Source organism: Rutidosis leptorrhynchoides, chromosome 11 (assembly GCF_046630445.1).
Source record: "Rutidosis leptorrhynchoides isolate AG116_Rl617_1_P2 chromosome 11, CSIRO_AGI_Rlap_v1, whole genome shotgun sequence".
Lineage (NCBI taxonomy): Eukaryota > Viridiplantae > Streptophyta > Magnoliopsida > Asterales > Asteraceae > Rutidosis > Rutidosis leptorrhynchoides.
In genome coordinates, this window is record NC_092343.1 from 163,215,967 (window position 1) to 163,240,872 (window position 24,906).

Here is a 24,906-nt window from a genome sequence, read left to right on the forward strand (position 1 = left end):
TTGATTTCTTTTCCTCTGGTCTTAACTTGATTGGTTATGAAGGCCTTTGGTTTTGGTGTTTCTACTACTTGAGGTCTAACAAACAATATTCGCTTATGTTTGGATGATTTTGTTTTAAGAGTATTTTCCTTGTATCCTAGCCCTTGTTTGTCATTTGTTGATTTTTGAACACTTAAAATATTTTGTAACACTTTACTACTCCCGTCATATTTTGAAAACTTAATTTTATTTTCAAGTAGTTTGTTAGTTTTGTTCAAGGCATAGTTTTCATGTTTTAAGTCATCACATGTAAGACATTCTCGTGAGTTAGATATTCTTTCTTTAAGTTGTAAGATTTCTAACCTAAGCAAGTTATTTTCTTCCTTTAGACTTGTGTTTTTGTCACTTACTTTACTACTCAAGGTACACAATTTAGCAAAGTTGTCAATACTAAACTCAAAGAAATTTCCAAGCACCTCATTGTCGGTTTGTCCGACTTGTGATCCTTTGTCGTCATCACTTGGCATGTCAATGGCCATGAGACACGTTTCCTTTCCTTCTTCTTGAGTGTCATTTTCTTCATAATCTCACGCACCTCCAAGAAAGGCCTTTTCATTCTTTCTTTTAGGACATTCACTTATTAAGTGATTTGGATCACCATACCCAAAACATTTTCGTACAAAATTTTTCTCGGGATCGAATGGCGTCTTTCCTTTGTTCCATCGGAGGGCGAACTTGGTTTCCTGGTCTTCGATAAAATTTCTTAAATGAGCGAACAATAAATGCGAGTTGCTCATCATCATTGAGAATATCATCATCGTCATCATCAATGTCATATTCATCATGAATCTTAGCCTTTAGAGCGATTGACTTGTTCTTTTCTCTCTTGACCTTTTCTAACCCATCATCTTTATCTAGGATGACCTCATGTACTTTGAGATTTCCAATGAGTTCATCTAGAGTTAGCTTTTTCGCATTCTTTGATTCGTCAATTGCCGTCACCTTTGGTCTCCATCTTGATGGTAGAGCCCTTAAGAACTTACGAACATATTGCTTATCCATGTAAGTTGTACCTAGAGCTTTCAAACTTGAACAAATATTGTTAAATCTAGTGTAGGCACTATCTATTTTTTTCATAATATTTAATAGCAAATTGTTCATATTTAGTTATAAGCAATTCTACTTTATTTTCTATGACTTATGGGTTTTCAAGATGAGTAACCATGATACTATCCCAAATTTTCTTAGCACTACCATAATAAAAACCCTCTCATATTCTTTTCTAGGCAATGCATTAAAAATGGTCATTTTAGCCTCATAGTTTTTTCCTACTTCTATCTTATGTTCCTTAGTCCATTCTTCGTCGGGTATATATATTTTAGTTTTCTTATCATCACTAAACCTTAAATTCAACATGATCACCTTTAGTAATAATGTTCCAATAGTCTATATCTTTGGAATGGACATACGTTTCAAATCGATGCTTCCAATAGCAAAATCCTTCACTTTCAAGAAGTGGAGGTCTTTACATGGAACATCCTTCACTATAGTTCAAGTTCTCAAATTTTTGTTCCATGATCTTAAACTCTAAGATTTGCAAAAATTAGTTTTTATTTCAAATTAGTAATTTTTGACAAAACGTTTAGAGCAACCGCTCTGATACCAATTGTAAGTAACTAGAGGGGGGTGAATAGTTACTTAGTCGATTTTTAAAAAATTTCTTTAGCGTTTTGTTGAACTTGAACTTGATATAGTGTGATTTGAAATGTTTGTTCTCTAATAATGCTAGAAACACAAATATATGTTAAATTGTAAGTAAAAGATAAGGGAAGAGAGAACAAACACAACGATTTATAGTGGTTCGGGAAGATGTTAACTAATCTTCCTTAATCCACTCCTCAATTCTACGAATTGAAATTTTTCTTCACTATGATACTCCAAACTCGGTGGAGTGTCCGGATACAACACTAGTACTTCGATAAGCCGCACCTTGTGAACTCTTACGTCCCTTTGAAGACTTCACAAACACCTATAGCTCTTACCACAAGATCCCAATGAACTTATCCTAGTGAAAACACAACTATCCTCTAGATACCTTTAAGAAGATAGTTTACAAGTAAACTTAAAACTTTAAGCTTACAAGTACTCTTGCTAGAATCACTCTAAAAGATTACAAATTGAGTATAAGAATGATATCAGTAAGTATGAGAAAATATGAGTGCAAGAGGTGAGTCTTCAAATGCTTCAAGGCTTGGCTTTTATAGGAAATATAAATTTGCCTGGAAGTCATACGGCTCACTGCACGGTCGACCGTGGTTCGACCGTGTACCTCTGACATCTGATTCTTATGGCCGTTTTTGTCTTTTGAAAATTATCATTTTCCTTTGTTGAATAGCTGCAACTAGAGGCCAATTACTTCTGAAAATTATCCTCATTACCCTTTATGTTTTGGACATAAGCTTGGAAGTTGATATGTCCTCTAAAGAAGAGAGTCTTCAATCTTTGACCATTTGTCATTGATTACCAAAAGAGGTAATTGCAGATTTTTGTCTCTTGACAAACCATTATCTTCCAAAAGCTTCATCAACCTTTCTTAATTACTTGTCATTTAGCTTATGGGAGTATCTTGCCCTTTAGAACATTGTTACAACTTAAATGAACTAGTTTGAATCTAGTTTGAACACAATGATTCTTGTTATATCTTGACTAGACTTGAACTAATTACATTCTTATACAAATAATGATACATAGAGCTAATGGTGGAGCAACTCTTTAAGTGGGACTTTAATGACCATTATTATTATGTTTAAATGATACTATGTATTGGGGTAAGGAGATATGACACTTGAGTGTTTTAGTCTAAATCAAGCTTAAAGTGTCATTAAGATGTCATTAGGTGTGATTAGTGAAAATTAACATCTTTTGGTTCAAAACTCTTTTTAGATCAAAGAGGGCAACTATTATAAGCATGTTAAAAAAGGTTTTGTAAATTATAGATGCCGGGAACTAGTCAAACTTTATTTGGTCAAGATTGGTAACAGAGAAAACTGCGGTCGGGCTGTGGTCATCCATGAAGTCAGCCGTAGGTTTACAGTTTAAGAAAAGCTTGAACTCGTTGGTGCAGGACAAACACGGTTGGTGTCATGGTCGATCGTGGTGCAGCCGTGTAGTATTTTTCCCAAGATAATTACTTAAGTATTGGTCTTTTGCTAGAGATAGTTTAGGCTCATGAACTCATGTCATCCTACAAATGATTAATTACTAGGTTCTTGTGTGTCATCATCAAAACAAAGTGATTAACTTTTGAATATTATGTTTTGAATCTTAACCAACACAACGTGCTATTAAGTGTGTAATCACTTAACTTGATCCCCGAATGCTTATACGACCGTTAGTGTCACTTGTCGTTTGAAACGAGCTATGTACTTGATACACGTTTAACTTTGGTCATAATTGGGATATTATAACTACGTAATACTAATTGTTATTTTCTAATAATAATTACTTGGTTTATTGGTTGCTTAATTACGCTTAGTAATTTACTTATGCTCACTAGTTAGTCTTGTTGGACTTTCTACCTTGTTGGACTCAAACCCACCCTACTCTAGCTGATGGACTATTTAATTAGCCCAATTTTAATAAGTTTATGACCCATATAAATGTAAGACAAATGTCTATTTATTAGAGGGAACATACTAGCATTTTTGTTAACCATAATCACAATTGTGGCATGGGATCCCAACATAAGCACCAACTTTAGACAACCATTAACCAAAAAGCAAAAGTTTGTCCCCCTTGTCCCCCTAAACCCCACGGCCACCACCACCATACCACCCCATCACCTCCTATAAATACCATGCTAATTCCTCACATTTCACACTTGATTTCATTCACAAATTACACACACTTACTCTCTAATTCTCTCTCTAGTCTTTCTCACTCTAAAACTTGTAAGTTTTAAATTTTCTTTCTCTTCTTTTTCCCTCCATATCCATGACATCATCATCATCATTTAAAGGATCTAGCTTTTTAGCTTTTGATCTTGTTATATCTTGTAGATTCAAACTTGGGTTTGAATCCTTCAAGAACATGAAAGATTCAAGCTTTCTAGCTTTGAATCTTCATTTACTTGTAAGATCTAGCTTATGATTTCTTTATTTGGTTATAAAGATCAAAACTTGTGTTTATGATCTTCATGTAACTTGAAGATCTAGTCTTTTTCTTTAAGGAACTTCAAGAACACTAAAGATCCAAGCTTTCTAGCTTAGGGTTTCATTATTTTGTTAAAGATCTTAGCTTTTTAGCTTATGGTCTCATTACTTTCATTAGATCTTAGCTTTCTATCTTATGGTCTCATTAATCTTGTAAAGATCCAAGCTTTCTAGCTAAGGGTTTTCTTAATACTTGAGATCTAAGTTATTATTGTAGATCTCACTTACTTGGAACTTTTTTTTTGTTTTTTGTGATGATAAAGATCAAGTATTCATCATCACATATGATGAAGATGCATAAACTTGTGTAAAAAGGACAAATGTTGAAGCTTTATTAGGTTTATGCAATAAAGAGGCAATCTTGATGTTCAAAACTTGTAGAATGATAGATTTTACTCTTAGTTATGTGTTGATGGTTGAAACTTGGTCAAAGTGATGCTAAAACATCAAAGATTTGTACACGTGAAGCTTACACGCATCAATGATGAGAACCGTGATGAGCATCAAGCACCAAGAAACCCACCGAAGCACTTGTTTGCTGTTTTTTGGGGTCTGATCTGACTCCTGGACTTCTAGAAAATCAGTTTTCAGATAGTTTGTTTCGAGTAGATAACTTTTCATTTAGGCCTCGCCTAAATCCGATATACGGTTTAGGATTTATAGCCTTCCGAAAGTCACTACGCCTTTGTAACGACGTGCTGAAAATTCTGACCTACTCGCACTTAAACCGTCACCACGGTCAAACGAAGACGAGTTAGGTTCTGAAAATTGGAAAGCGGTTAGAGGACTCACATACAGAGCCTTGGCCACTGACCACGCGTCTTTTCGTTTTGTATAGAGGTCGTAGCAGCTGTCCGAAATCAGCCTTTTGTTTCGATCGCTTTTCTTTTTGAAAACTTACTTTATCTTTTATGAATGATGATGACGATGATGATGTCTAGGACTTTACTTACGTACTTTTAAACCTTTTGGGACAACATACTGACTTAGTGACCTTTGACTTAGGTTGACGACCTTTTGGACCGACTTACTACCTCCATACTTTTCATATCGACTTTTACTGCTTATTCACTGTGAGTTATAGCTCCTTTTTTTACTTTAACTATTTTTGGGACTGAGAATACATGCGCTTTTTATGTTTTACATACTAGACACGAGTACTTAAACTTTATATATGTGTGGGTGATATAATGGCACAAAGATTCCCCTTAGCACGGTAACGTTTAATCATTGGTTTTTGAACCGGTGAACGCGAATATTAGATATGGATCCATAGGGTTTGACATCCCCACTCGGGCTAGTCGCGCTAGCATTTAACAGGTGTTTGATACTTCGAGGACATACGCACTCGCCAAGTGTACTTTTAGGGGGTATTACTATTACGTTAAGTTAGTTACCGGGTGCCCACGGATAAACATATACTTTATCATACTGATTTGAATTGCTGGTTGAAGCACTGAAATCTCGTGGTCTTCATTACATTATTGATTACAAACAAACTATAGCTCACCAATATTCGTGTTGACATTTTAAGCATGTATTTCTCAAGTGCTTAGACATTGTTGCTTCCGCTGTTAGACTTGTTGTTATAGTCTTGGTGTATAGACTTGCTGTTACAGACTCACTGTGTTAGACTTCCGCTGCATTACTTAGAGACGTCTCAATCATGGAACTTTTATTTTGCATTCGCAACTTATGTTATTTTGAAAAATGGCTTTGTAACGACCTTTGTGTCACGTCATCTTTTGTAAAATGTTATCCTTTCATGAATGCAAAACTTTTTTTTAAAACAGCATGTAGTATTATACCGTGTAATGGACCTATTGTTGACAATTCGTACATGATGGTTTTGTACGGGGCGTCACATTTGGTATCAGAGCATTGGTTGTAGGGAATTAGGTTGCATTAGTGAGTCTTGACCGAGTATAGTAGGATTCGCTAATAGGACTAATCTACAACTTGCTCGTTTACTTGTTTCTGCAGAACTGCTGCATGCTACTGCTTACTTTTACTGCTATATGATCTTGATGTATGCTACTGCTTATTCTCGCTACTGCATGCTACTATCTGCTTTTTGCATGATACTTCTATTTGATACTGTTATTATTGCCATGCTATGTACTGTTGTAGATGATCTAGGCTGCTGTAGTTATTATTCCTGATTACGTTCTCGCTACATGTCTGCTATTCGCTGTACCGACTTGGAGAATTTATCTTTCCTAGTTCAGATGTTTTTCTGAACCCTTTTTCCACTCGTCTAACCCTACGGACTAGTATTGTAATCCACCTGTTACTACCGTACCATCGTTCCAGAGATCGAAACATTACTTCACGCAATCTAGGAGGAGTACCCCTCGGATTACACGCCCACTAAAGTTGATCCTCGGAGGAGGAGATATGTGAGGACTTTGTCGGAGTAACCGCACCTCGAGCTCACCCTAATTAGCCACGTACAACATATGAACATTAGAAGGTTATTCAGTTTCCACAAGTTGACTCGTATCCCGTACGCTTTCATGACCGTCACTAATCTCTTTCATTCTTCACCACTACTCGACGATCTAACGACACTTCTGGACTTAGGTCCCTAACACTTTTAGGCATTGGAGAAGTCGGGAAGGCATCTCCTTTCACAAGGTCAGAGTGTCTTCTACTGATGCTTAGCCATACCCAAAGACTTGGGAGTCACCTCAAGACATATCGTATTACTACTTGCTACACGTACAACTCGACACGAGACACAGATTGAATTTTGATATTGCCTAAAATTATCATATATTTAGACGCAATATCATTCCAAAATGTAATGTTTTTTATTGTAATTTCCTTATTTTTAGTTGTAATAGTTTAAATAAATAATTGCGAAGACGAAAGACGAAAATCGCTCAAAAATGAAGATTTAAAGTCAAAAATGAAGATTTAAAGTCAAAAATGAAGATTTGAAAGACGAGAACGTCCAAAATGCTCAAACGTACAAGTTACACTCCAAGTGATTCAATTTATTGATGAATAACGTCTAAAAATGACAAGAGTACAAGCCGAGAAACATAAAGTACAAGATAGCTAAGCATACGAAAAGGCGTTCGAAAATCCGGAACTGAGACATGAACCAACTATCAACGTACGACTCAACGGGGTTAAAATTACAAGTCAATTATGCTCAAGAATATAATATAATATTTAAATAATTCATCATAATAATAATAATATAATAATAAATATAATATAAATATATAAATAATCAATCACGGAGGATTGAAAGATTGAAATCAACAAGTTGCAAATACTTCCAACAAACATCAACATCCAGCTAATTTTCAAGCAGCCCACAGTGCATTTCATATTGCTATAAATAGATGCTACGGATGCAAACAATGGACAAACCTCAATTTGTTTCTTTCTCCCTATATGTAATTTATATTTATAATTTTAAGTTTAAATTAAGATTAATAATAATTGGGTTATTGTAAGAAATGTTTTACGGGTTTTAAAGTCGGAACTCTGTCCGTGTAACGCTACGAGAAAATAATCACTGTAAGTTATGTTCTTCCTTTTTAAATTAATGTCTCGTAACTAAGTTATTATTATGCTTATTTAAGTCGAAGTAATCGTGATGTTTGACTAAATATTAAGAGAGGGTTATTGAACTTTGGACCATAATTAAGGTTTGGGCAAAAGACCGACACTTGTGGAAATTGGACTATTGACTATTAATAGATGGGGGGTATTGTCTAATTGAGTGACAACTCATTGGAGTCTGTCGAACCTATCTTCAAATTAATTAACCTAATAATTAATAATGATTATGGCTGTCCTATTTAGTGACGTTCATATGGAATCTATTATAATCATTTAATTAATTATTCGGGTTGGGTAATTGATTATTCAAACTGATCAAGTGGTTAAATTAATATTCATATCTAATCAAAACAGGGGAGGATTACATACAGTGATAACTGGTGTAATTGTTGACAGAAGTGATAACTGCGTCACAGTTTAAATCCTTAATTAGTGGGAATATTTGACTTCGAGTATAAGGGTAATTTGACGAGGACACTCGCACTTTATATTTATGACTGATGGACTATTATGGACAAAAACCAGATAGGTATCAAATAAACCAGGACAAAGGACAATTAACCCAGGTAACAATTAATTAAAATCAAACGTCAAACATCATGATTACGGAAGTTTAAATAAGCATATTTCTTTTATTTCATATTCTATCGCAATTTTATTTATTGTTATTTTATTTATCGTCATTTATTTATTTTACGCACTTTAATTATTGTCATTTATCTTTACCCTTAAAAATATAAAATCGACAAACCAGTCATTAAACGATAAAACCCCCTTTATATATTATTATTACTATATATATATATATATATATATATATATATATATATGTATATATATATATATATGTATATATATATATATATGTATATATATATATATATGTATATATATATATATATGTATATATATATATATGTATATATATATATATATATATATATATATATATATATATATATATATATATATATATTTGTATAAATATAGTTGTTAAAAATATAGTACGTAATCACTAGCTCCCTGTGGAACGAACCGGACTTACTAAAAGCTAAACTACTCTACGATTAGGTACACTGCCTATAAGTGTTATAGCAAGGTTTAGGTATATCTCATCCGTAAATTAAATAAAACTTGTGTGGATTGTATCGTATTCATATTAAAATAATAATATATTTCGTACACCTTCGCTTTAACATCAAGTTTTTGTCGCCGCTGCCGGGGAACTCGTGGTTATCTAAAAAAAATAAAATATAAAAATAAAATAAAATAAAATTGAAAAATAAATAAAAATTTAAAAAAATAATAAAAATAATAAAAAAAAATCTCTTTTTTTAAAAAATAAAATAAAAAATTTTAAAAAAAATATTAAAACGTAAAAAAAAAAATAATTTAAAAAAATTATTAATTTCGTAAAAAAAAAGAAAAAAAATTTAAAATCCTTAACAAAAAAATTTTAAAAAAAATTTTTTTTTTTTAAAATAAAAAAATTATTAATTTCGTAAAAAAAAGAAAAAAAATTTTAAAAAACAAATTAAAATCTTAAAAAAAAATTTTCAAAAAGAAAAAAAATTTTAAAAAAAATATTAAAATCGTTAAAAATTTTTTTTTTAAAAATATAAAAATAAAATTTTTAAAAAAAATTTTAAAAAATTAATTAAAAAATATATTTTTAAGATTTTGTCCATAAAATTAAAAAAATGTGTTTATTTTAAGTTTTATTACCTTTAGTTTTTTAGACTATAGTCGCAACTTTTAGTATTAAGTTTAGTTTTGCCATAGTTATTTTTATACTTTTAGATTTTTAGGATTTGCCGTAAAATCCCTTAAGTGCTTTTTCTTTAGACTAAGATTTAGGTGCCTTAGAATTTTGCGACGCCGTGTTAAAATTTTAGTATACTTTTAAGTAATTGCCGTTTTTCGTTTAGAATCCGTTTTTAATTTTCGACGCGCTACTTTCTTATTATATTTCGACCTTTATTTTTCGACGCACTTTTTCTTTTTCATTTCGACGCTCTAGCTTTTAGGACATAGAATTTTCTATTTCTTCTCTAAAATTTCAAAGGAAAAAATTATTTTAAGCGGTTAAATTAATAGACATCCAAATTTTCTGGTTCGTAATAATAGTTGGATTTGTTAGTAGCTATTTGTGGGCTTCCGATTTAAAGGGTCCTGGCTAGGGGTGTTTAAAACCGGATATCCAAAAATTCGGATATCCAAATTTAGGATATCCGAAATTTCGGATAGTGTTTTTGGCCATCCGATATCCGAATCCGAAATTTCGGATATCCGAAATTCGGATATCCGAAATTTCGGATTCGAATATCGGGTTATCCAAATATCCGATTTTTTTAAAAGAAAACTTTGTTGGAAATACTAACAAATATATACATGAAATGCAATATTTACATTGAAATTTGCCTTAGACCAGCTAGGAACTAACTACAGACAGACATATGAACCGAATGATAAATAATAAAATAAGGTTAGAAACTACACATCACCATCTCTAGAACAATAGGAAAAAACGGTACTTTATTGGTAAAATTAAAGTGATCTTAATGTAATGACCTCCAGCAAAACAACAAGTTAATTAACTTCCTTTTGTTGACTAGAGATTCCACGAAACTTTTTGATGTATGGAAGCAGGAAGTTGTTTTCTCTTTCCCACTTGTAGATCGATTCATCCACATCTTCTTATGTAATCTTAGATCTAAGGTTGAAGATAACGACTGAAGATGCGATGAAGATGTGACTCAGATAGAGAGAAATATTTAGATCTAGAGTTTTTTCTTCTACCTTTTGCACTGTACTCAATTTGCCCCATTGTAATTGACAGCCCATTTCCCTAGTATAATTATAATAAACTTATATTTATATATATTAATTAATTATTAATATATATATTTTCGGATATCGGATATCCGAATATCCGAAAATTTTGAAAAATGCTATCTGAAACCCGAATCTGAAAAATCGGATATCCTATTTTCGGATATCCGAAAATCCGAATATCCGATTTTTCAGATATTTTCGGATCGGATTTTCGGATTATTCGGATTACGGATTCGGATTCAGATATTATGAACACCCCTAGTCCTGGCTACCTGCTGCATCTTTTGGCTATTCGAAACGTGAGCAAAATCAGAAAAGTCTATTAATTTGATAACTTATATAATTTTTCTTATTTGTATAACTAATAGGATATTCTGTGAATGCACCCAGCAAAACGTTCACCACCTTTCATACGTTCACCACCGGTAACTCGATCAAGACATCTAGCCAATATTGTCGCCGTTGATTTTTCCTTAGAATCATCATCTAGTCGACCAAGTACTCCAAATCAAATTTCCGATAATCCATTTTTTGAACCCGACCTCACAATTGAGAACCCGGAGGATAGTCAAGGACAATTCAGAGATCCTGAACCATTAATCTTTCCTCCGGAACCACCAATCATTCAAACAGAGATTGTCGAGGAACAAACCATTAAATCAGAATCCTCTAGTGATTCAGATTCAACAAATCCAATCATGGAAAATCGGGAACCTCTAAGTATGGAAGATCGAATGAGAGCTACACGCACTAACCAAAAGTTACGCAATTGCTCAACCACACGTTAATGCACCAGATTATGAGAACAAAGCACAAATTCTACACATGGTAACTAATCAATGCCAATTTAGTGGTACACTGTAACAACCCGACCCATTATACAACCGAAAACAGACCTTAAAAAAAAAATTTGAAGCAGGCCTGTCCAGGCAGGGTGCGCGGCGCGCAACCCTTCCTGTGCGCGACGTGCATAGGGCCTGGCAGCCTGATGTCCGATTTGGTCAATTTTCAAATAAAGATCACCCACTTCCCGACATAATTAGACGAAACGCTTTTCACAACATGTTCTAATATGAAAAACTCATATGATCCAAACATAAAATGAGTTTTACAAAACGGGGCCCACATCAGCCTTTTTACGAGTTTCATACAAAAGTTTGAGTTTCGACCACACTAGTTTAAATTCGAAACGACACTATGAGCTTGGTGTTTGGAGTTAAACTACCCAAATCTCGGCCAAACTCCAAAAGCTATCACATTCCAAAAGCGTCCCCTAAACAATAAACGGGATCTCTAATCCAATCGAATGCCCTTACCCTTGTCCACGCCGGAGCCTATAAAAAGATAAACAACGAGAGGGTAAGCTAAAGCTTACTGAATGCAATAATTATACACATACATATATAATATACCTACTTGCAAATACTCATACACATACCGCATACATACTAGCAACACAATTAGCTTATCATCAATACGAGGCTACCAACCTCCAATACCAAAAGCTAGCATAACAATCGCATAAATATATATATATATATATATATATATATATATATATATATATATATATATATATATATATATATATATATATATATATATATATATATAACTCGAACAATATAGTATGCTTTCGCTTACAACACAATAACCATGGTTAACCAATCGTAAAAGGGAATGGTGCCCGCGAAAGGCCATCGGAGTTCACAACATCCATTAGTGTACTTAGCACCTCGTATCACTAACCCCCGGGTGGCATCTTAACACCTCGATACTTCACCCTCGGGTGGCGTCTTAACACCTCGACACTTCACCATTTATTATGGAGTGGCGTCTTAACACCTCGACACTTCACTCCTAGGTGGCATCTTAACACCTCGATGCTTCACCTCGAGTGGCATCTTAACACCTCGATGCTTCACTCTCACTTAAAGGGTTTCTCACTCTAGAATTGAATGGGAGAGATGATAAGGTTGGTGGAGTGTTGAATATGCCTTCAACCACCATCCAAGCTGGCCTTTACAGCCCTAACTCGTCCCCATGTGAAAAGAAAGGATTACCCCTCATTTAATCTTTTAAACAAAAGCTAGAATTCGTCAACAGTAGCAGTGCGCGGCGCACACCACTACATGTGCGCGGCTCACACAAAGAGCTGGGCAGAATCTGACTTTGGTTTAATTCTACAAAAGTGCCCATACCTTATGTAACATAATTACACTGCTGTAAAATACTGATTAGGGTCTTACAACTCTCCCCCACTTGAATCGGAGCGCGTCCTCGCGATCCAAGCCGCATGACAAGAGGGAAGATAAACTAACACGAATTCTTCGGGCTCCCAAGTAAACTCGGAACCTTTACTACGACGCCATTGAACTTTAAAATCCTAACCACTTTATGCCTCAACCTTTTGACCTTCTCATCGAGTATGGCAATCGGTTCCTCAATATACTCTAACTTATTATTTAGCTCAATCTCGTCTAGTGGCACCCATGAAGACTCGTCCGTAAGACACTTACGGAGATGGGAAACATGAAATGTATTATGGATCCCCGCAAGCTCTTCGGGTAATTCCAAACGATACGCGACTTCACCAACATTAGCTAAAATTTTAAATGGCCCAATAAACCGAGGAGCTAACTTTCCCCGTTTTCGAAAGCGAATAACACCTTTCCATGGCGAAACCTTAAGCATCACCATGTCCTCTTCTTGAAATTCGATCATTCGTCTACGCTTGTCGGCATACGACTTTTGTCTATCTTGCGCCTTTTTCAAATGATCCCGAATCGTATCAATCTTGCTATTCGTTTCTAAAACCAAATCGGTACTCCCGATTTCTTTTTGGCCAACTTCATGTAGTGACCCGAACTTTTCCATGTTTTTATATATTAAATGAAATTGATATTTACATGATTAAATGTTTCCAACATGTTAAGCAATTAAACTTGTTAAGACTTGATTAATTGAAATAGGTTTCATATAGACAATTGACCACCCAAGTTGACCGGCGAATCACGAACGTTAAAACTTGTAAAAACTATATGATGACATATATATGGATATATATATATAGTTAACATGATATTATGATAAGTAAACATATCATTAAGTATATTAACAATGAACTACATATGTAAAAACAAGACTACTGACTTAATGATTTTGAAACGAGACATATATGTAACGATTATAGTTGTAATGACATTTAATGTATATATATATCATATTAAGATATATTAATAGATCATGATATCATGATAATGTAATAATTTAACATCTCATTTGATTTAATAAACAATGGGTTAACAACATTTAACAAGATCGTTAACCTAAAGGTTTCAAAACAACACTTACATGTAACGACTAACAATGACTTAACGACTCAGTTATAATGTATATACATGTAGTGTTTTAATATGTATTCATAAACTTTTGAAAGACTTCAAGACACTTATCAAAATACTTCTACTTAACAAAAATGCATACAATTACATCCTCGTTCAGTTTCATCAACAATTCTACTCGTATGCACCCGTATTCATACTCGTACAATACACAGCTTTTAGATGTATGTACTATTGGTATATACACTCCAATGATCAGCTCTTAGTATCCCATGTGAGTCACCTAACACATGTGGGAACCATCATTTGGCAACTAGCATGAAATATCTCATAAAATTACAAAAATATGAGTAATCATTCATGACTTATTTACATGTAAACAAAATTACACATCCTTTATATCTAATCCATATACCAACGACCAAAAACACCTACAAACACTTTCATTCTTCAATTTTCTTCATCTAATTAATCTCTCTCAAGTTTTATCTTCAAGTTCTAAGTGTTCTTCATAAATTCTACAAGTTCTAGTTTCATAAAATCAAGAATACTTCCAAGTTTGCTAGCTTACTTCCAATCTTGTAGAGTGATCATCCAACCTCAAGAAATCTTTCTTATTTATAGTAAGATATCTTTCTAATACAAGTTAATACTCATATTCAAACTTTGATTCAATTTCTATAACTATAACAATCTTATTTCGAATGGAAATCTTACTTGAACTTGTTTTCGTGTCATGATTCTGCTTCAAGAACTTTCAAGCCATCCAAGGATCCTTTGAAGCTAGATCCATTTTTCTCATTTCAAGTAGCTTTATCCAGAAAACTTAAGGTAGTAATGATGTTCATAACATCATTCGATTCATACATATAAAGCTATCTTATTCGAAGGTTTAAACTTGTAATCACTAGAACATAGTTTAGTTAATTCTAAACTTGTTCGCAAACAAAAGTTAATCCTTCTAACTTGACTTTTAAAATCAACTAAACACATGTTCTATATCTATATGATATGCTAACTTAATGATTTAAAACCTGGAAACACAAGAACACTGTAAAACCGGACATACGCCGTCGTAGTAACACCGTGGGCTGTTTTGGGTTAGTTAATTAAAAACTATGATAAACTTTGATTTAAAAGTTGTTCTTCTGGGAAAATGATTTTTCTTATGAACATGAAACTATATCCAAAAATCATGGTTAAACTCAAAGTGGAAGTATGTTTTCTAAAATGGTCATCTAGACGTCGTTCTTTCGACTGAAATGACTACCTTTACAAAAATGACTTGTAACTTATATTTCTGACAATAAACCTATAATTTTTCTATTTAGATTCATAAAATAGAGTTCAATATGAAACCACAGCAACTTGATTCACTCAAAACGGATATAAAATGAAGAAGTTATGGGTAAAACAAGATTGGATAATTTTTCTTGTTGTAGCAACGTGAAAATTGGTAACAAATCTATATTAATCATATCCTAGCTAACTTATATTGTATTATACATGTATTCTAATATATTATGTAATCTTGGGATACCATAGACAAGTATCCAAGTGTTTTGACATATCACATCGACCCATGTGTATATATTATTTGGAACAACCATAGACACTCTATATGCAGTAATGTGTGAGTTAGCTATACAGGGTTGATGTTGATTCCAAAAATATATATACTTTGAGTTGTGATCTAGCCTGAGACGTGTATACACTGGGTCATGGATTGATTCAAGATAATATATATAAATTTTTTTCAGTACATCTAACGTTGGACAACTAGTTGTAGGTTACTAACGAGGACAGCTGACTTAATAAACTTAAAACATCAAAATGTATTAAAAGTGTTGTAAATATATTTTGAATATACTTTGATATATATGTACATATTTGTTATAGGTTCATGAATCGACCAGTGGCCAAGTCTTACTTCCCGACGAAGTAAAAATCTGTGAAAGTTAGTTATAGTCCCACTTTTAAAATCTAATATTTTTGGGATGAGAATACATGCAGGTTTTATAAATGATTTACAAAATAGACACAAGTACGTGAAACTACATTCTATGGTCGAATTATCGAAATCGAATATGCCCCTTTTTATTAAGTCTGGTAATCTAAGAATTAGGGAACAGACACCCTAATTGACGCGAATCCTAAAGATAGATCTATTGGGCCTAACAAACCCCATCCAAAGTACCAGATGCTTTAGTACTTCGAAATTTGTATCATATCCGAAGGGTGTCCCGGAATGATGGGGATATTCTTATATATACATCTTGTTAATGTCAGTTACCAGGTGTTCACCATATGAATGATTTTTATCTCTATGTATGGGATGTATATTGAAATATGAAAACTTGTGGTCTATTGTTACGATTTGATATATGTAGGTTAAACCTATAACTCACCAACATTTTTGTTGACGTTTAAAGCATGTTTATTCTCAGGTGAATACTAAGAGCTTCCGCTGTTGCATACTAAAATAAGGACAAGATTTGGAGTCCATGTTTGTATGATATTGTGTAAAAACTGCATTCAAGAAACATATGTCGATGTAATATATTTCTATTGTAAACCATTATGTAATGGTCGTGTGTAAACAGTATATTTTAGATTATCATTATTTGATAATCTACGTAATGCTTTTGAAACCTTTATTGATGAAATGAAGGTTATGGTTGTTTTAAAAATGAATGCAGTCTTTGAAAAACGTCTTATATAGAGGTCAAAACCTCGCAACGAAATCAATTAATATGGAACATTTATAGTCAATATGAACGGGACATTTCAGTTGGTATCAGAGCATTGGTCTTAGAGAACCAGAAAATTTGCATTAGTGTGTCTTATCGAGTTTGTAGTATGCATTAGTGAGTCTGGACTTCGACCGCATTTTCTTTAAAAATGATTACTTAACATTATTGTTGGAAACTATATATTTTTAACATGTGAATATTATGTGATATATTAATCTCTTAACGTTTTTGATATTATGTGATAGATGTCTACCTCTAGAACAAGTCCCATTGACTCACCTAATAATAATGAAGAGTCAAATGTAAATTGGAATGATTCGTGGACTGATTCACAAGTTCCCGAAGAGGAACCGGAAGAAGAGTCGGAACCGAAAGAAGAATCGGAACCGGAAGAAGAATCGGAACCGGAAGAAGAAATAGAACTAGTGGGTGAAATAATAAAACGGTTAAGTAGAAGAAAATCCTCAACCAACCGACCAAAGTTAATTATGGTCAATGGTGTTTCCGCCAAGGAAGCAAAGTATTGGGAGGATTACCAATTCTCCGATGAATCGGACCCCGACAAGGATTCCGATGATGTTATAGAAATTACCCCAACACAATTTAATAAGGCAAAAGAGAACAATAAGGTAAAGGGCATAAAAATAGAGAAATTTGATTCCAAACCGGATGAACTTTATATGTATCGTCAACACCCGTATTTCTTAAGTTGTGACAATAACCCGGGAACCTCTAAACCACCAGGGTTTTCTAAACCAATGTGGAAAATGACGGATCGTATTAGGGGAACATCATATATCCCTAGAAACTTGGCAAAATGAACCAAAACCGAAGAAGAAGAAACGAGCGAGTCGGAATAAGATAGTTGTATTCGTGTGGTGTAATATATTTAATATAGTGTGCTTATGCTTTATGACATATGTAAAAATTGCTTGTATTAATATGTATTTTTTTTATGAATCTAACTCTTGTCTATTTTACAGTATAAGAACACAAAATGGATAGACAACCCAATATTTTAAGAGACCTACCCGGAGACATGATTGATGAAATCTTGTCTAGAGTCGGTCAGAATTCCTCGGCACAACTATTTAAGGCGAGATCAGTTTGTAAGACATTCGAAGAACGTTCCAAGAATGCCTTGATTTATAAAAGGCTTTCGTTCAAAAGATGGGGGATATCACATTGGGAAATCCATAAGTTACGATGTGTTTACTTTGACGCATATATTGCGGGGAACTCAAATGCTATTTTACGCAACGGGTTAAGAAATTATTTTGACTCAATATATCCGAATATAGGACTTCGTGATTTAGAAAAAGCGGCTAACATGCAACATAAAGAAGCATGTTATACTTACGGGTTAGAAATGTTCGCTTCTCACCAAAGTGAGAACAAGAACATCGGGCTACAACTATTAAACAAAACGTTCCCACAAGTGACGGAGTCGGTAATTGGGGTAAGAAATGAGGTTTTTAGGTTATTACGAGACTGTTGGTCATTACATAACCTTCATCCTTTTGACGAAGTTACAACACATTGTCTTACTATCGGTCACAACGGTTATGTTCCACCAAACTAAGGATGGGAAGTGGTATTAGTAAAACCAGAATGCATGACTTGTTTCTGGACGTATGAATTACGTGTCTTTATTGCCTTTGATGAACGCCTTATTTATTAACTAGAATTATCTTCGCAACTACTTTGTATCAAAGTTTTATGTGCTATATTTCATGCTATATGTAAAAAAAAAACGGTATTGTAAGTTTGCAAGTTATTGTATAAAGGTTTGAATATGATTTTTTTTTGTGATTAGTTTTTCATATAGAATTGTAGTAGCTGAAATGGTATGTTAGCTACTAAGTATGAACTTAACGGGTAGGTACTACCCGAATTAAAGAGTATAAAACGCTAATATGAAGAAAGAGCTTTTATAAATAAGTTCATATTACGCTACGAAATACTATTGACTACTCTTGATATTCTATATGATTAACCCGTTTCATTTGATTATTTTGAAGGAAATGCCACCGACTACTCGACACACCTTGAATATGAGCGAAGAGGAATTCCGTGCCTTTCTTGCTTCAAACATAGACGCAGTACAGGCTGCGCTACATACCAACAATAACTCCGAATCTAGCAATGCAGCTAACGGCGCAAGAAATCGTGTAGGATGCACCTACAAAGAATTCACTGCCTGCAAACCTTTGGAATTTGATGGAACCGAAGGACCGATCAGATTGAAACGGTGGACCGAGAAGGTCGAATCGGTGTTTGCCATAAGTAAGTGTACTGAAGAGGACAAAGTGAAGTATGCTACGCATACCTTCACAGGTACTGCGTTAACATGGTGGAATACCTATCTAGAGCAAGTGGGACAAGATGATGCTTACGCACTACCGTGGTCAGCATTCAAGCACTTGATGAACGAGAAGTACCATCCCAGAACCGAGGTCAATAAGCTCAAGACAGAACTTAGAGGGTTACGAACCCAAGGATTTGATATTACCACGTACGAAAGACCATTCACAGAATTGTGCCTATTGTGTCCGAGAGCGTTCGAAGATGAGGAAGAGAAGATCGACGCATTTGTGAAAGGATTACCGGAAAGAATCCAAGAAGATATAAGTTCACACGAGCCCGCCTCCATACAACAAGAATGTAGAATGGCTCACAAACTATTAAACCAGATTGATGAAAGAATTAAAGAACAGGCAGCTGAAGAGGCCAATGTGAAGCAAGTTAAAAGAAAGTGGGAGGAAAACGGTGATAAGAATCACCAATACAACAACAACAACAGCAATTACAACAATAATCGCAACAACTATCCCAACAATCGCAACATCAATCGTAACTACAACAAACGGCCCAACAACAATGACAACAACAACAAGAACAACATCAACTACAACAATCATCCCAACAACAATAACAACCGCAACAACAACAACAATCAGAAGCAGCTATGCCAAAGGTGTGAAAAGTATCACTCGGGATTCTGCAACAAATTTTGCAACAAGTGTAAAAGAAATGGTCATAGCGCGGTGAAGTGTGAGGTCTACGGACCAGGGGTTAACAGAACGAAAGGAACAAATGGTGTCGGTACGAGTAATGGCGGAGCAAGTAGTGTCGAAGCAAGTTATGCCAATGTAGTTTGTTATAAATGTGGAAAACCGGGCCACATTATTAGAAATTGCCCGAACCAGGAGAACACGAATGGACAAGGCCGTGGAAGAGTTTTCAATATTAATGCGGCAGAGGCACAGGAAGACCCGATGCTTGTTATGGGTACGTTTCTTATTGACAATAAATCTACTTACGTTTTATTTGATTCGGGTGCTGATAGAAGCTATATGAGTAGAGATTTTTGTGCTAAATTAAGTTGTCTATTGACGCTATTGGATAGTAAATTTTTACTCGAATTAGCAAACGGTAAATTAATTTCAGCAGATTATATATGCCGGAATCGAGAAATTAAACTGGGTAGCGAAATATTTAAGATTGATTTGATACCAGTAGAGTTAGGGAGTTTTGATGTAATAGTTGGCATGGAGTGGCTGAAGAAGGTGAAAGCAGAGATCGTATGTTATAAAAATAAAATTCGCATTGTACGAGAAGAAGGAGAACCCTTAATGGTGTACGGAGAAAAGGCCAACACGAAACTACATCTTATTAGTAATTTGAAGGCACAAAAACTAATAAGAAAAGGTTGCTATGCTGTTCTAGCACACGTTGAGAAAGTATAAACTGAAGAAAAGAGCATCAATGATGTTCCCGTCACAAAATAATTTCCCGATGTATTTCCGAAAGAATTATCGGGACTACCTCCGCATCGATCTGTTGAATTTCAAATAGATCTTGTACCAGGAGCTGCACCAATAGCTCGTGCTCCTTATAGACTCGCACCCAGCGAGATGAAAGAACTGCAAAGCCAACTGCAAGAACTATTAGAACGTGGTTTCATTCGACCAAGCACATCACCATGGGGAGCTCCTGTTTTGTTTGTCAAGAAGAAGGATGGTACATTTAGGTTGTGTATTGACTACAGAGAGTTGAACAAACTTACCATCAAAAACCGTTATCCACTGCCGATAATTGACGACTTATTTGATCAACTACAAGGCTCGTCGGTTTATTCGAAGATCGATTTACGTTCTGGATATCATCAAATGCGAGTAAAGGAGGATGATATTCCAAAAACTACTTTTAGGACGCGTTATGGTCATTACGAGTTTATGGTTATGCCGTTTGGATTGACTAACGCACCAGCTGTGTTCATAGACCTTATGAACCGAGTGTGTGGGCCATATCTTGACAAGTTTGTCATTGTTTTCATCGATGACATACTTATTTACTCAAAGAATGATCAAGAGCACGAAGAACATTTGAGAAAAGTGCTAGAAGTATTGAGGAAAGAAAAACTGTACGCTAAGTTTTCAAAGTGTGCATTTTGGTTGGAAGAAGTTCAATTCCTCGGTCACATAGTGAACAAAGAAGGTATCCAGGTGGACCCGGCAAAGATCGAAACCGTTGAAAAGTGGGAAACCCCAAAAACTCCGAAGTATATACGTCAATTTTTAGGATTGGTTGGTTACTACATAAGATTCATCCAAGATTTCTCCAAAATAGCAAAACCCTTGACTGCATTAACGCATAAAGGGAAGAAATTTGAATGGAAGGATGAACAAGAGAAGGCGTTTCAATTATTGAAAAAAAAGCTAACTACGGCACCTATATTGTCATTGCCTGAAGGGAATGATGATTTTGTGATTTTTTGTGACGCATCAAAGCAAGGTCTCGGTTGTGTATTAATGCAACGGATGAAGGTGATTGCTTATGCGTCGAGACAATTGAAGATTCACGAGCAAAATTATATGACGCATGATTTGGAATTAGGCGCGGTTGTTTTTACATTAAAGACTTGGAGGCACTACTTATATGGGGTTAAAAGTATTATATATACCGACCACAAAAGTCTTCAACACATATTTAATCAGAAACAACTGAATATGAGGCAGCGTAGGTGGATTGAATTGTTGAATGATTACGACTTTGAGATTCGTTACCACCCGGGGAAGGCAAATATGGTAGCTGACGCCTTGAGCAGAAAGGACAGATAACTCATTCGAGTAAAATCTATGAATATAATGATTCACACTAACCTTACTATTCAAATAAAGGAGGCGCAACAAAGAGTTTTAAAAGAGGGAAATTTAAAGGATGAAATACCCAAAGGATCGGAGAAGCATCTTAATATTCGAGAAGATGGAACCCGGTATAGGGCTGAAAGAATTTGGGTACCAAAATTTGGAGATATGAGAGAAATGGTACTTAGAGAAGCTCATAAAACCAGATACTCAATACATCCTGGAACGGGGAAGATGTACAAGGATCTTAAGAAACATTTTTGGTGGCCAGGTATGAAAGCCGATATTGCTTAATATGTAGGGGAATATTTGACGTGTTCTAAGGTTAAAGCTGAACATCAGAAACCATCAGGTCTACTACAACAACCAAAAATCCCGGAATGGAAATGGGAAAACATTACCATGGATTTCATTACTAAATTGCCAAGGACTGCAAGTGGTTATGATACTATTTGGGTAATAGTTGATCGTCTCACCAAGTCAGCACACTTCCTGCCAATAAGAGAAGATGACAAGATGGAGAAGTTAGCACGACTGTATTTGAAGGAAGTCGTTGTGACAACCGGGAAATTTCCAACCAAATTTAAACTTTAATCTTTATATGTTTCCGACACGATAAGCAATATTTGTTAAGTTAAATTTAAAGAATTTTAAACTATGTTCATACATTCATTCAACCTCGACCAAGTTCCAACGATTCACGAACCATTAAACGAATATGATTATATATGTATATGTGTATATATATTATAACTTGAAACGTAAATAAAATATTAGATTAAATACTTTATATGATTGTATCTGTTTTAAAATGTTTATCAATGGAATTAGAAGATAAGATCAAATGATTAAATTATCAGATATATTGAATTATGATTACATGTCTCTGTTGAAAGGCCCACGTTGATTTGAGAAATCTTTCCATTTTAACAATATTCAGAAAATGGTAAAGTGATTTATAAATAAGAACAAATTGTCAATCATTGAGAACTAGACAAAGGATAGTGGAAGATTGAATCTCATAAAGACTCGATTGATCTATTTAGTTTCAAACGTACAAAAACGTTTTCAGTTTAAAAAGAACTTTATTATTAAAACGTATATAACTTTTATAAATATCTAGAATCACTTTTGACAACTCATTACTTAACTAGTATGATAAAGATAATGATATTTATATTTTATTTTATTAAATATATATAACGATTTAAATTAATATTATATATATTTATAAGCGTATTATACGTACATAGTTTTATACTTTTAATATACTTAAACTTTACCTTTACTTTATTTTTACTTTACTTTAACTTTAATAATTCACTTTAATAATTCATACTTTAATAATTCACTTTAATAATTCATACTTTAATAATTCACTTTAATAATTCATACTTTAATAATTCACTTTAATAATTCAAAAATCTATTATAAATAGAATTCAATAGGTTTCATTATTTCATAGAAACTTGAAAATATTTTTCTCTAAACTCTCTCAATCGATTTACATATATATATTTACTCCGTATTATTTCAAGATATTATAAGTATACATAAAATATTACGACGGAGTGCTGTCCGAGTGATTTCGAAATTGTTTTTCGAGTGGGATAGGATTAAGAAAATTATGGGTTATAGCTATGGAGGAGATTGAGTATGGTTCATGGGTATGCTCGTGAGGTCAAAACTAGTGTTTATCATTTCCGTTGCGTCTACGTACCTTTCCTGCAATATTGAATCTCAATATTGATATGTGAGTACTCATAATTTAACTTTTACATACTAATAGTGTATCCCTGACTAGTGCTCGAGTATTTAGGATTATGCATGCTTGTACTTTTGATATTGCCCTTAGACAGGTTAGGTTGAATCTTGAATTAGTTACACTTGCGGTTGAGATAAGGTATAAGATATGCATGTCCTTGGAAAGCTAGCGAAAAATTAAGAACTTTTTCTTTAGATATCGAATGGTTTCGATGAACGGATTAGAAGTTATAATCAATTGAATTTTCGATATTTTTATTAAAAATGATTATTATTATCGTCGTTTTTATCGTCGTTCTAGTTTTATCTTATTATTATCATTATTATTATCTTTATCAATAAAAGGGATTTATCATTAAAAAATGTTATTTTTTTATTATTACTATCGTTATTATCGTTAAAGTTATAATTAGTATTATTATTATTATTATTATCCAAATATTATTATTATTGGTATTATTATTATTATTATCATTATTATTATATATATCATTATTTAAAAATGGTTATTGTTATTGTTATTATTATTATTACTATATTATCATTAAGATAATTATTAGTATTATCGTTAATAATGTTATAGTAACTATCATTATTAATATTAGTGTAATTAAAACAAATATTTGTAACAACTAATTATTTTGATTACTATTATTATCATTATTATGAACACGATATAAAAGACGATTAAAAGCTATTAAACGAAACGATTAGGAAATAATGGGTAAGAGTATCATGATGAAATTAAAATATTATAAGATATTGATTTAGATAAAATTATCGTTCTTATTATTTTTATCATTACTATTATTATTAAAAGTATCGTTAGTATTAAAACTATCATTTTAACAAAAATTATCATTTTAATAGAAATGTCATTGTTACTATAAAATATCATTATTATTATTATTTTAAATAGAATTATTATTTTAAAGATAATATTAAAAATTATTGTAAATATTAAAGTTATCATAATTAGAATTATCGTTTTATCATAATGTCATCTTAGTAATTATAAATATTGATATTTTTATAATAATTATTATTATTACAAAATAATACAACTTTTACTTACTAACATTATAGATATTATTTTATCAAATAAATATGTGATCAAACATATTTTACTACGTGTAATAACTTACTTTAATAATACATATCATATTATCTTTATGATATTAAATGAACCCTATAAATTTTATTACTTAATATATATAAAAGTATATTTTATTATATAAATTTAATATAAAATTTTATTTATTAATAAATAAATTATATTATTTACTCTAAT

The 24,906-nt window shown here is 33.2% G+C and overlaps 1 protein-coding gene across 1 annotated transcript in view; it reads right to left on the reverse strand.

Moving 5' to 3' along the window:
• Positions 1 to 633: 633 nt before the first annotated feature.
• The window catches only part of LOC139875161 (uncharacterized), a 52,659-nt gene continuing 28,386 nt past the window's right edge, over positions 634 to 24,906 (reverse strand). The window contains exon 3 of the mRNA XM_071862518.1: positions 634 to 994. Coding sequence (XP_071718619.1) covers positions 634 to 994 — 361 coding nt within the window. The remainder of the gene's footprint in view (positions 995 to 24,906) is intronic.